Genomic DNA, 14,236 nt, shown 5'->3' on the forward strand with positions numbered 1-14,236 from the left:
GGACGGGGCACTCTTGCGAGCTGCCTTTGTGGCCAGCTGCTTACGTGGGGCTTTGCCTCCAGTGGACTTACGGGCAGTTTGCTTGGTACGGGCCATTGCTACTAAAGATCACCTGAGAAAATGACAAAGTTTACTTTGTTAAGTGATTACAATGCATTAAGCACATGTGTAACAGAAAAGTGTAAGGGTACTTGATGTAAAAGGATAAAAATTTACTTTTTAATTTAGAGCTTTATGTCAACATGACAATCTTTAATCTTCAGTTAGAGTGGGTAACAGAATATCAGCATTAAGAGCCTCATTTTTTTTCAAATGATAAACAGGATAGCTTATGTAATGACTATCATAAAACGGACAGCGAAGGCATCAAATCCTAGCAGAGCATTTTATCACGTAGACCTATCATATTCTATAAACGAGCCTATGAGGCGGGATGTTGCGAACCATTCGACGAATTACAGCAGAGTGATTTCCAGACAAACCACGCCTCTTGCGCAGTGAACGTGGGTTCGTTCGTTTCTACATCGTACGCTCCCCGGTTGAGCACAAGCCTTGATTTTTTATTCAGAATGAGCTATTTTGAAGGAAAACCAGGCGACTCCGCCCATACCGACTGCCCGGTGTTCGCAAACGAACACACCTAAAGACGATGGCTGGCTTCTGGCTAGAAGAATGTAAACGGGAAGGAAAAATCGTTGTAGCAAACGAAGAAGGTGATGATAAAAACGACGAAAGAATATAAAAACCACAGCATGAAAGTGGAAAATAGTTTTTGAAGATGACACTAGACATGTCAGGGAATCAATTGATGAACAATATTTTGTCAGATGACCCCTCACTTTAAGCGCATTTCCGAGTCAAATTTGACCAGATCACAAGTGCTTTTTAGGTCCCCGACTCCCCGAGCAGGCAGATAATAGCTCGACTGCTTTGCGTTTTCTTTTACACCAAAAATAATCGAAAAAACAAGTCCATCCGAGAACTATGATGGCATTAAATGATAGATTGGAGTTTAATTGAAACTATGATACTTACCTTTGAAAACTTCGAGAAAGATTGCAGCTCAAAATGGGAATGTATTCTTGAGTGTCTAAAGCGTTGTTCTCGCTATAAAATGAAGGGAGGAAAAAAAGGAAAAAAGAACATAGGAAAGCAACAGGAGACACGTTTCCCATGATGCATTTGGAACAAACATACATACAGCAACATGGCAAACAATTCCATGTTCACACTCACATGCCACGTCGTGTAAGAAGTTTTTTTTTTCTCAATCCTGATTATTGATTTATCTTGTTACTTTAAGTTATTGTTATTTAAATATAAATATACACACATATTGTGTTTTACTTGGAAATACAAAACACCATTAATATCTGGGGGAGAATATAAACTAAGTGACATTCAGTGTAAATACTTTTAATACTGTATCCATAGCTTTAATTGTATTTATGATGTAATACCTAAAATCAATTATAAATATAAAACCCCACATAACTATACTTAGCGTTGTTATAAGTGACACGCAAAACTATGTAAATGCACGCACTCTGTTGCAAATATAAATTATTATCACAGCATTAAAAAAATAAAATACAAACAAACACATATTTACTTTTTATTTCCATGACAGCTTTTACAAGATGTCCACCGTGAGTCCTGTAGGTGGCGCCACCAGAGTCCCTCCAGGACAAAAGAAGAAGAAACGTGTTTCTTTTCCCCCAATCCTCCAACATGGCGCCGTCCAGGAGGACTAAACGCGTGGTGGCTTCACAGCCAGGTTTTCTAAATTTGAAGCCCTCTTCAGGCGCCGCAGGCTTGACTAGTATACGGAGGAAACGTGTGAACAAGAATAAGAAAAAGAACTGGAACAAACACAGCGACATAAACGATGTAACTGAGTTTTTAGAAGACGTCAGACACCAGGAGAGAACCGTGGGGTGAGTTTAGCCTGTAAACGAGCAGTGGTATCGCTGTACTTGTCGTGTAAAACTCTTAAGAAATGTCCACTATCAAGTTACCTCTGCTACAGGACATTTTGTGAATGTTTAATCGTTCATGGTCCGTCGTCGTGCGGGCATAATGCAACAATATTACCTGTAGAGTTCATTTGGTCAGTCCTGTTTATAGCTCATCTTGTTATCAAAAATGGCTATCTCACCAATTGCCCCTATGGGGACAAATAACGTTTTTCTTGACTTGATTATAGCAAAAGTTGTAGTTGCATTGCTAAACAACATGTTTAGCAACTAGTTGTTCAGCCGAGGGCCAACATCCCAACGTTACATACGGTTTTCTTAATTGGACAATTGTACTTAAATGAAAAAAAATCATGTCATATTTGGGCTTTTGGATCTTGAGATGGCCTTTTTTATATTTAGTATACCATTTTGTCTTCTGACATTTCATACAATAAGTGGGTAATCATTTACTCAACATATTCATTAAAATTAAAAGAACTGTTAACTGTTAAATTTTAAGTCAACAATGAGAAATGATGTGATTATGTATTTCAGTGGTCTGCTGTCTGAGAAGTCAGATGACCATTTGTTCTTTTTGGATGTTGGACAACCAAAGAAAGCTGAACAGAAGGGTAAATATATACTTACACAATTGTAATAGAAATTCCATGGTTCAAACTTTTCCCAGAGTTGCCACCGACCAGTTGTATGATACCAGTGGTTTTCTGACCTCTTTAATGCATGTATGCCTGAATCAAAATAATCTCTATTTCCCTTTTGAAGTAGTGGAACCCGTCGATGGGAAGAAGAGGAAAGGGAAAGCAGTGCGTCCTCTGAGGATAGACCTGATCCTGCAGCACGACTCCCTTGTTCCACCCGCTAAAGAGTCAGTATCTATCACGGCCCTCTGTGCTTTACACTTCTTCTGGGACCAGGTTCCGCATCCTTGAATGTAAAGACATTGTCAGGAGAAATGGAGCCTGGTGTTTTCTCACATTTCATTTTCAGGCTTTGATTCACGTCTTTAGTAGGCTGAAGTATGTGTGAATCAGGCAGCTCGGTAGCTCAGCGTGTGTGAACATTGGTATTGTGTAAATTATCTAACTTCATCTGGGCCTGCTAAATTAAACAGTTGGCATTATACTTGCCTTGATGTATGTAAACATCTAGAACACAATTTATCATGTTAACCTACTTATTTTCCCACCACAACCCTACAATAAGGGACTTTTCTGTTTATTCAAAGGTCTAGGGTATGCTAAGTGCATATATCTTAATAATGGCTATTATAACTGACAATCTAGTTATTGTTTGATGTGCTGTATGTATTGAAGTACCATGTTGACACAGTACGTAGACTATCAATCAGACATGAAGTGTCCGTGGGCAGGATGTCTAGCTGAATGTTTTTATTGTGTTACAATGTGTCTCTGACCTGACTGGAGGTAAGAGGTGCGAGTCTTTTTTCTAAAGGATGACTTTACAACTTTACACGTATCTGGTAAAGCGGATTATAAAAAAAATAAATTAAAAAAAATCAGCCTTGTATTTCTTTATTTTAATGTTAGTTTGTCCGGTGATGATCTCATCCTTGCGCTCCCAGTATTTCCTTCACGGGAATGTGAAGACAACACAAAGGGACTCAGGAGACTGTTGTGTAACTGGTCTCCTGGGATCTGAGGACATGCAAACACTCATCCTGAAGTAGATAGTGTCAAAGAGGCCTAAACAGCTAGTGTGGTAGTTGCAAGTTTTGCGTCAGCTCCTCGCCATCACATCTCATGTTACTGTTATATTTTCCTCTCCTGCCTCCCTTATTGACCCAATCATCTCTTCTGCCCCCCCGCCCCAGTGTGTTGGCCTACCAGCAACCTAATGCGAAGAAACTCCGTCGCATTGCCCAGAAGGCAGAGCAGCTGGCAGCCAAAGGCGTGGTGCCACGGAGGCAGAAACAGCTGTTAAACAGACGGCCGGCCGACAGGACAGCCAAGAAGGCTGTGACAGAGGCCAACAACAACCCAGACAGAGACTACTATGACATATGGGGACAAGAGTGTTAGTGCTGTTTATGTATACAGTGTATATATGTGTGTATATCTGGTATATGTGTGTCCAGTGATGATCTCATCCTTGCGCTCCCAGTATTTCCTTTACGGGAATGTGAAGACCACCATGGAGCTCAGGTGACCGTTGTGTGAACGATCATTTGGGATCTGAGGAAACTCGTAGTCGGAAAAATGTATAGCTTTTAATATTAAAATCCAAATTTCAAATAGGGATGTAAGTAATTGATTGGTAACCATTCCTAATAATTTGATTATTAACAACATTAGCTTAAAATGTGCAAAGTTATGTGCATCTCTTGAACCTTGTGTCCTTCCATGTGGCAGTTGGAAGCAAAACCTAAGATATTCCGTTGGGATAACTGTAGAATAAGTTCCACAGGCAAATGGGATCAGAGCCTGAGATGTTTGCACAGTGCAAGTGGATGCAAACTTAAATATGTCTTCAGCTAAACTAAGCTTCTTCTTCCTGCCAGCTAACTATGATCAGGGGAATCCCAAATAGAGACCCACCAGACTCTTTTTATTTTCTGAATTGGTGGATACTAGTGTCCATTGCAATACATGAGGTCTGATGTACCCATGTAAGATGTTAATTTTGGTCATAACAACTAAATGTAGAAGATTAGGAGGGAAATCATTTCCTTAGTCTCTCTCATTTTTATTTTTAAAAGCTCAATCTTATACATTTGACTCATCTGTTTCTTTTTAAATGTAGCCAAAGATACAGCTGACCCCTGGTACCTTCAACAGACGGGCAAGAAGCGGATCAAGGTGAGCGTAATGATTGTTTTTGTGGGTGATTTAAATGACTGTTTAAAAAGTAAATTTCCGCCTGCAGTTTTAATGTTCTGAGCTGCTGGCAGAATGAATTTTTTTAATCTTAGTGGTTTGAGTTTGACCAATGTGGCGGCATCCCTGTTTTGTCAGCGTCCAGAGAAGTTGAACGAGAAGCCGTCTGTGCTCCCTGCTGTGGAGGTGATTGCTCCTGGAGGATCCTACAACCCCGACTTCTTCTCCCATCAAGTAAGTCACAACTCTGCAGCCTACTGACTTCATAATGGCTGCAAACAGGCTAGGCATCGACTATCATTTAAAACAAAGGACTGTTGCTAGTTCAGAGGTTATGTTAAAGCTTTTACAACCTTGATCTGACTATTTTATTTTAAATATTTTCATACATGTTGTGATGTGTTGACTGTATCAAATACAAGAGCAGTTAATTTTAGCAGATTTATGTTTGGATGAAATAGGCAAAAGAATATGTTCATAAGCTAAGTTTCCATCCACTCGTCAATTGAATTATCTGATGTTCGGTTAAAAAAATAACTAATGCAAATAAAGCTGGTGAAAGTGTGTTTCCATCCAATGGCTTTAAAGTGAATAAAAACCTGTGTGTAATGATGTCACATGCTGTTTTGCGATCAAATTGGTATATAAATTTGATTTTAAACATTTTAAGGTGTCACCATTCATTTTCGCTCTGAATTGCACAACATTCAAGCAAAGTTTTTCAAAAATGGATTGTGCCGTCTACCAACAAATGATCAATATTGCACAAGTTGTAGTGCTTATGTGCCAGCTGATAGCGACATATCAAGCTATAATCAGAAAACAACGATGCTATCAACACATTGCTATGATGATGCAAATGCAACTTGCCATTTATTTTCCCTCCTTTTTATTTAATTTTTTTTTTTTTTTTGTGACGTCTCGCTGTTTGAGCGCCATCCACTTACTCCAGAGGATGTTCCACGGCTTGTCCTAACCTTTTTTGGCCAGTTCCTCTGAGTTCCTAATAAATTAAATGTTAAACGTCTCCAGTCCTTGTTGTTGATTTCCATCTGTCTTTGATACCCGCCATGTGTGCGAACAGAGCGGAAATACTGGGTGGAAATTAACTTAGACTTCTTTGTTTTGTGGCGAGTTGCAACCAAAAAGGACCTAAAACTTAATCGCAATTCATTATTTATTCAGCAAATAACGTTTCTCGCATGAGCCATATGTCAATCAAGAGAAAATCCGATGAGACCGTATTTCTTGAGTCGATATTCATGAAGTTCCATTGAATTTTACTGTTTCCATGTGGCATTTTTTTTTATTCAATATCACTTAATTGGAATAAAAATGTTTGGATTGAAACATGGCTATAGTTTATACTTTTGTAGTGAACTGCTTGACTGTTAATCTCTCTCTCCTCCATCACTCTGAACACAGGCCTTGCTGCAGGAGGCCCATGAGGTGGAGGTCAAGAAACAAAAAGAGGAAGACAAAATAGAGAGACAGCTAGCTGTCAACAAAGAACACATAGCAACAGAGGTGCAGATGATTATTCCAGCTTTATTATCATCTTTGGTTTATTGTTAATGTCGTGGAAGTTTGGGTGTTGTTTTTTTTTTAAAATTTTTTTAATTGAACGTTTGTTCTGCAGGAGACGATCTTAAGAGAGCAGGTGGAAGGCCTGGTGGAAGAGGAGAATGAAGAAGAAGCGGCTCCTAATGAGCAAGAGGAGGGTATGGCAGTGGGAGCCATCACAGTGGCCGAGAAGAAGACTGAGAGAGAGAGGAAGAAAGAGAGGGCCTACAAAGTTAAGGTATATGCGCAATTTAAACTTAAATCATTTAAAAGTCTCTTACTTGTTTTAAACGTTGAGTGGTTTCTATTATATACGTAATGCTACACATTCATATGTTTTGCTGATTGCGTCAGCGGTGTGATAGCACCTGTGAATAAAATTACAAACTGAGTTTTTATTTAGAAATCTCTTCTTTCTAAATTTTGCAATGAAGCACTTTTATAATGTGACTCTGCAAACGGAACAAAGCTAGATTAATTTATCAGGTGAATTTGTAAACTTTATTAAAATCAGGGTTAATAATTAAAGCACAATATGTGGTAGTTGACTCCTAAGGTGGAACACAAACCGAAGGGGAATGGAAGTCTGAAACCATAAGGTCAATTGAAAGTCTATTGATTGAAAGGACGTTTATTAGCAACTATTCATAATTTCAGGGTCTAATTTTTTTTTTTAAGCAAAAAGAGCCATACTCACTGGTTCTAGATTCTCAAATGTGAGTTTTTCTTTTTTTTGTCAAATGGTTTTCTGGTTATTGGTTGGATAAAACAAGAATTTTTCCAAGATATAGTTTGTGCTCTTCTATTCGTGATGGGCATATTGTACCATGTTTTTGTTTTTCATTTATTTTATAGATTAAACAATAAAGAAATTCAGCAGAGTAGTGAAATAATGCAATTAATCGTTCTCTACAGCCCTTCTTTAAGGCCCTACTTTCCAGGGACTAGTTTTGAGTTTCAGAGCTTGTGTTTTTGGAGCAAAATGTTTAACACGTCCAGCAAAAAACTGGGGGCTTTTGATTTTCAGATGAATCCTCAAACTAATAAACCATTCGAAAATAGAAACATGTTGCAACTTGTGAAAGTGTCAATTGTAAGGGACCGTAGGCCCTTTCAAAAAGTTCCCATATTATCATTTCGCCGCTCACCAACTGACAATCCACCTCACTGTTTCTCTTCTTCCCATCCCAGGAGCAACTGCGACAAGCTAACCGATATCAGAATGACAAGCGACAGCAGCTCTTCCAGCTTCGCTCTATAAAGACCTCTATCAAACAAGAGGAACAGGAAACCATGGCTAAACAGAAACAACGCAAGGCCAACCAGGAGGCTCAGAAAGCTCAACCCAGACGCCTCGGCAAACTCAAGTAAGTTAAACGTACTACAGACGTGGTTTATGAGATGATGTATACATTATAAATCTGGTTGTGGTTGCCAGACCTGAGGGGGCTTTGTTCAGAATAAAATGTCAAACGATCACAAATATCGGCGCCAAACCATAAAGGGCTTTAAAAGTAATTTCAAGGCATCTTATCCCGTTTTTAGGCTGCGTATCAGATGAGGTTTTTACTTGGACGTCTCACACAATGGAAGTGCTCGCTTTTTAATCTGTGCAGCTGGCTGCCGGCTCGCGTCTGAGCTGTCTCGCATTATAACCGTGGTCTTTTAGTTATGCTTAAAGTAAACATGAGGCTGACGCCCATTTAAAAAAAAAAAAAAAAAAAGAAGCCCTGAATAAATAGATTTTGTGACCTAGGCCAATCACAGCTTTAGATTGTGGACAGAGGCACAGAGCCGTCGGTTTGTAATCCCACAGACTATCCTTTCACTGTTGCACAGTAGCTGAGAAGCATCACACAGGAACTTCTTGGGTATTGAGGAGCTGCAGTGTTAAGGCAAACTTCACATAGCGTCAGAGAGTCCTGCAGCCGTCTATCAAAAACACCTTTCTTTTTTAATAGCGGTAGTGAGCTGAGGCGGTGGGGGTTGATGGGAAAACCCTGCAGCGGCCTGCGGTGAGAAGTTGGCACAGATTAAACAGTTGGAGAAACGTAAACTGAGGTCATCCTGCGGTGGCCAATCATGTAACCGCTGATAAGACGTTTTGAGGCGGTGTGAGATACCCATGCAGTAACATTAAACATCTCTGCCTCTTTTGAAAACCCAAGCATCTAACTGCCCAGGAGTTTGTGGAACAGCTGACTGTTACCTGCAACAAGCTCAACGAAACTCGAGAGCTAGACAGTGTAATCAAGAAATGGAGAGATCTGGGCTCTGTTTAGTGTTTGTGAGCAACGGCCGCCATAAATTTAAGAATCATGAGAATGCAAATCGGTTTCTTTTCTTTTGTTTGCTCCCCAGTGCCATTTCAGCAATAGAAATGATACTGGTACTAATGTAAGCGGTATTTGAAATGGGTTGATTTATATTCACTTGGGAAACAGTTATAAACATGTTGTTTCTTATTTTCAGGTTTAAGGCTCAGGACATGGAGGTTCAGTTAAGTGACGAGCTGGCCGGCTCCCTGCGGCAACTCAAGGTACGTCACTAGTTAGGTTTTCTAGCTCAGCCACTGTGACCGTTGCCAGTGAGGACACAGTCTTTATCTATAATGAGTTTTAGTTCATTTAGTTGGTGTATTATCTTCAGCCCTCTGCATTGTCTTATTCTAAGCTTTATCCTGTTCTCTAATACTGTGACGGCCCACTTTCCCTCACATGGGATCATTGCAGTTTCATGTGATCTAATTGCCAGTGGAAAATTCCCTGCTCTTCTCTTATCTCTTGCCGTTATGTTCCTGGAAAAACATTCAAAATCAGCCTTAGTGGTGTGAATGGGATTTTATAATGCGGGTGGGAATTGCACACTGTATCTAAATGACATTTGTCTCACATGCATTTGTGTGGGCTTGTCTCTCCCTTGTCGTAATACCTGCTTTCTGCAGCCAGAGGGCAGCGTCCTCAAGGACCGCTTCAAGAGTCTGCAGAAGAGGAACCTGATCGAACCACGAGAAAGAGCCAAGTATGGACCTCTGCCTCACTCTTCTTGCATAACATCTCCTCAAAAGCTCCCAGTGATATACAGATGCATACAGTGTGTGTTGATTCAAATGTATGTTACCTCCCACATCTCTTAGGTTCAAGAGGAGACTCAAGCTGAAGTATGTGGAGAAGAGGGCTTTTAGAGAGATCACTTAGTGCCGGACCACAGGAGCTGAGCATAAGATCGGCAGCATTTAAAGCCTCAAACTCAACATAATGGAACTGTGTGTATAAACAACTTAATGACTGTTGAGGGCATGTTTGACCCTCTAAGATTGAAACTGCTTACAAATTGTCACATTGATGATATAATCTGAAATGAGAAGAGTTGGATATCAGTGTTGTGCTTTCACTGTACTGGTGTTTTAATATCCAATTTCACACAATTTTTCAATGAGTGTCTGTGTTATGTAATATGACTCCTATCAGGAAAAGGTTTTGAGGCTTTTTAGTATACAGCTGGGTTTGGGAGGCCAAGTGTCACTACTTTACGCATACATGAGTAAAGACTTACAGTTGAGATTAATAACATCAGAAACATGAAATAGTACTATTTACTACAGGAATATTTGTCAGGTTTATGTTGGCTATCAGTATGCCTGATACTGCAACTTTGGAAATGTAAATAGCCTACATTTCTTGATGTTTCATTATATCACCACAGGATGTAATATTTCATAAAATATTCAGTTTTTCATCAGTATTTCAGCAGCTTTAGGTGCATTGACACCCAGATTAAGGTGCAGCAAAAAGTGTTGGACAGTGATTAAAAGTTGAGTTGGGCCAAAGATATGCATTTGTAATCCCCATAATTAGATAACTTGATTTAGTGAAGTTCAATTGAAGTAGATAACATTTTTTATCTTAATTGAAAAAAAAAAAAAAAGACAGACAGGCTTAAAGTTGGCATGTGATAATTGATTCCAACCTATAGGCTTAAAACCATAATTGCCTTCAGTGTACTGCTGGTGTGAACAAGTACGTGTGTGTGTGCGTGCACACTCCCATGGCGCCTGGAGCTACGCCAAAGCTTCTTATCTGTTAATCAGTGTAAAAATGTAATCTTTTACCGTTGTAGTCTGCAGAAGCCCCCACTCACCTAGCATCCTCGATCCCCCCCCCGCGCCCCCTCACAAGACTGTGTCGGGAACCCTGGACCACCTCTCATTTCAGCGGCTTATCCATGTTTTCAGGCCAAATACCTGCTGATGAATTAACCCGCAGACTCATAAAGCCGCAGTTTTTCTCCAAGGAGCCTAATTCATTACTTCTCTACTTTATTGGATTTAGTGCCGAATACCATATAAAACACGACCATGAGGCTAATGTGAATCCTTAAAATAACCACCACGCTTTTAGTAAATGTTTTATTCAATTTCAAATTGACTGCAAGTCCTCCAACTTAGCAACTTGAACAAAATGTGTACTTTTGTAAATTTGTAACATCCAATACCAACTGTATTGTAGTTAATTTGTGTTTTACTGATAAAGCTCACGTTTCCACTTTTACTGAGCAATGCCGCTTATATAAAAAGAAATAGCCACAAAATCTTTAGGCCTATTATGTGACCTGCAACTGCAACTCGATGGTACACCATGAAAAAAGTAGTAAGTGCAGAAAGATGAAGCTACAGCCTTGCTAGCCGCTTTATGAAGCTCTACTTGCTTACGCCAGCATTGTAAGTATTTGTTGTATGTTTACAATGGCGATGCAAGCACTGTAAAATATTGACCTCTTAGTTAAGCCTGTTAGCATGTTAACATTTTTAAATTAGCACAAAAGGAACTAAGGCTTATGGCAGTGCAATTTCCAGATGTTCGGTCCTAATCCTAAATATTGGTCAAATGGAAATCTTTTGATGGCAACAAATGATAAGTCAGGGAATCACAAAATACTTTACAATTAATCCTGAGGGGAACCATAAGTGTGTGCAACCAATGTCATGACAATCCATTAAAAAGGACATTTTACCCAAAGCCACAAATATTACTAAAGCTACAAAATGTAATGGCAATGATAGTGATGAACCAAATATTCAGGAATAATATAAAAATTACATACTTTGAGTGTTCTCAAGAAGAAAATTGTCTCAACAGAACTACAAGTCACCTTACAAGAATATTGGGAGGTTAGAGAAATATGTTAGTGTTTTCTTGTACGCTCAAGCCATACTATGGCTATAGACGGTATTGTACTGCAATACTGTCTCAGCATGGGGTAGACGGATTACGTGTGCTGTTACTCCTTACGTCCCCTTAAAAATAGATTACTACTCCACTAAAACTGCTGCCGTGTGTGAGTGCTTGAGTGAATATTGTCCCATCACCCTAACCTTTCTCCAGTGTCCCCCCTCCTCGTGCTTACAGATCATGTAGTTTGGCAAAGGTAGAGGCACATGGACACTGAAGTTAGTGCAGTAAGCTAGTGGAAGTCACAAACATCCCAACATGCTTCACTTTAAAGGTAAAATCATACATGAAAATAGTGTTGATAAGTATATTATGCACCTAGTCTATATCCTTGACATTCCACTCCTGGGATTGCTTTGGTTGCCGCAGGAAATTCAGCCGGATACTTTTGCCAATGTCTGTCACCTTCCACTTTCTTTGTGTTGGAATTTTAAACCTTGGTGGATTACTATGGTTAACTGCTCCTCAGATCTCTGCAGGGTAAATCTAGACAGCTAGCTAGACTATCTGTCCAATCTGAGTGTTCTCTCGTTTGACTAAACTAAACAACTTTTGAACATACACATTCCACCAAAGAAGTTCCTTTCCGAAGCTATTTTGCAGCGGAGCTTAGCACCATCCGATTGTAATGGGTTTAATGACGTGCCAGTAGAATAGGAGCCAGAGCCCTCAGCTATCAGGCTCCTCTGCTGTGGAATTAGCTTCCAGTCTGGGTTTGGGAGGCAGACACTGTCACCACCTTTAAGACTAATCTTAAAACTCTCCTCTTTGATGAAGCATATAGTTAGGGAGTGATGAGTCACAGCGTCCGCCTAGCCCGGCCTACCTGCATCTCTTCATAGTCGTCAGATTCATCTAATATATAATCAGTTATATAATAAAGCTAGAGCAAGGCAAGGCAGTACAGCTAGCCTCCTCTCGTTAACCTGTCTCTCTTAGTTATGCTGTTGCAGACTGCCGGGGGGCTTCGTTTGACAGACTGAGCTCCTCTCTTCTTTATCTTTCCATTTGTATTCATCCATGTCCCGGTAATGCTTGTTACTAACTAGCTTTGGGGAGTCGTTCCCCGAAGGCCTTATGTTCTTTCCCCCCAGCATGTTTCCTTGGATCAGGGAGGCTCCAAAATCATGGTTGCAGCTGTCGCTGTGGTCCTGCTACGCTCTGCCGTGCCCTGCTACGTCCTGTTGTGCCTTGTAATACCACACAGTGCCACAAAGAACTACTACAAACTATTTTTAATGACTGTTATTGCCACTCTTCATTTCAACCCCAACTGGCCATCAGACACCACCTACCAAGAACCTGGGTCTGTCCCAGGTTTCCTTCTAAAAGGGAGATTTTCCTTGCCACTGTCGCACTGTTGTTTGCTCTGCGGGAATTACTAGAACTGATGGGTCCATGTAAATTATGGAGTGTGGTCTAGACCTACTTTATCTGTAAAGTGTATCAAGATAACTCTTGTTATGAATTGATACTATAAATAAATTGAATTAAACCAGGCCATTTTTCTCTCTCGTCCCGGAATTTTGTGTGGACTAGCCAGACCCTCCTCCGCAGTGCTTTGGAGGAAGGTCTGGCAATGCGAGGCTAGTCTCACTTTGCCAGACCAAGTGCCATATGGAGCCCCGGTGTTGCTACAAAATAGCCTCGTGAAGGAACTTGTTTTGATGGAATGTGTACGTTAAAAAGTTGTTTCAGTCATGAAACAGAAATCTCAGATCTTACACATCCAATAAGCTGTCTCTATTTACCCTGCAGAGATCTGAGGAGCAGTTGACCATAGTCCTCATAAATCCACTGGAGTTTAAAATTCCAACACAAAGAAAGCTTAAGGAAATAGACATCCGGCCAAAGAAAGATAAATCCCGCAAGTGGCTATAGAATAGTTTCCACCTGATGTGATTATATATTTTATTCAACCAACTGCTGGCAGAATGTTTGCAACCGCCCCATCACTGGCAGCAAATAAAAAAATCCAACATCAACACTTAATTCAATTGATTTAATTTTATAGGAGCTTTGCGCTTTATATCTGGTTTTGCTTGACTGACTGTCATTGGTGTGTGAATGCAGCATTAGCCCAATTCTCCTGAGGGAATATCAAACTCTGTAGTTCCTAAATTCTCCACTACTTCACCAGCTCGTCGCTAATTCAACTGCAGGCTATTTAGTAGTAGTTAGTTTAGTAGTGTATTTATCCCTGAACACAGCCTGCCTAGAGGCAAACACAACAAGGAGTAACAACCGAGCAACAAGGGTCAGCGTTCCAAGTACTAAGTATTTACAATTTTCAGTTTGAAATATATTTTTAAACTGGTTATTATTGGGGTTTAGACTGGTGTTTAGACAAAACAGTCCAATTGCATGGCACTGTCTCTTGTATCTCTCGTCTCTTTCATATCTCTCGTATGTCTCTCTCCCTCTCTCCCTCTCTCTCTATCTCTCTATCTCTCTGTGTGTCCGTTTATGTGTGTATGTTCCTTGTTACATTAGGTATCAATGCACACAGATGAGAAGACAGAAGATGATAAATACATAGCTGAAGATAATATCATGAGCAATGTGTGCTGTGAGAGAGAAGAATGGAAAATGGTGTGCTGTTAGTAGTGGAGCAGTGGGAGATGAAGAG

At 40.1% G+C, this 14,236-nt stretch overlaps 2 protein-coding genes across 3 annotated transcripts in view; one reads left to right on the forward strand and one right to left on the reverse strand.

The window, feature by feature from the left end:
* The window catches only part of LOC117942603 (histone H3.3A), a 6,572-nt gene extending 5,349 nt beyond the window's left edge, over nt 1-1,223 (reverse strand). Inside the window, exon 1 of one of the 2 annotated variants that reach the window (XM_034868167.1) lies at nt 1,036-1,223. The gene's annotated coding sequence lies outside the window, so the exon portion shown is untranslated. The remainder of the gene's footprint in view (nt 1-1,035) is intronic. The other variant, XM_034868168.1, reaches the window with a different exon arrangement.
* A 453-nt stretch (nt 1,224-1,676) lies between these two features.
* nop53 (NOP53 ribosome biogenesis factor) lies at nt 1,677-9,811 on the forward strand. Its single transcript, XM_034868134.1, has 12 exons — nt 1,677-1,937; nt 2,514-2,590; nt 2,745-2,844; nt 3,811-4,013; nt 4,740-4,795; nt 4,952-5,047; nt 6,239-6,340; nt 6,453-6,614; nt 7,568-7,743; nt 8,849-8,915; nt 9,321-9,397; nt 9,513-9,811. Exons 1-12 carry the CDS (start codon nt 1,732-1,734, stop codon nt 9,571-9,573), a joined length of 1,383 nt encoding a protein of 460 aa, XP_034724025.1. The 5' UTR covers nt 1,677-1,731; the 3' UTR covers nt 9,574-9,811.
* The last annotated feature ends 4,425 nt before the right edge of the window (nt 9,812-14,236 follow it).

The sequence above is a fragment of the Etheostoma cragini genome, chromosome 3 (assembly GCF_013103735.1).
Source record: "Etheostoma cragini isolate CJK2018 chromosome 3, CSU_Ecrag_1.0, whole genome shotgun sequence".
NCBI lineage: Eukaryota > Metazoa > Chordata > Actinopteri > Perciformes > Percidae > Etheostoma > Etheostoma cragini.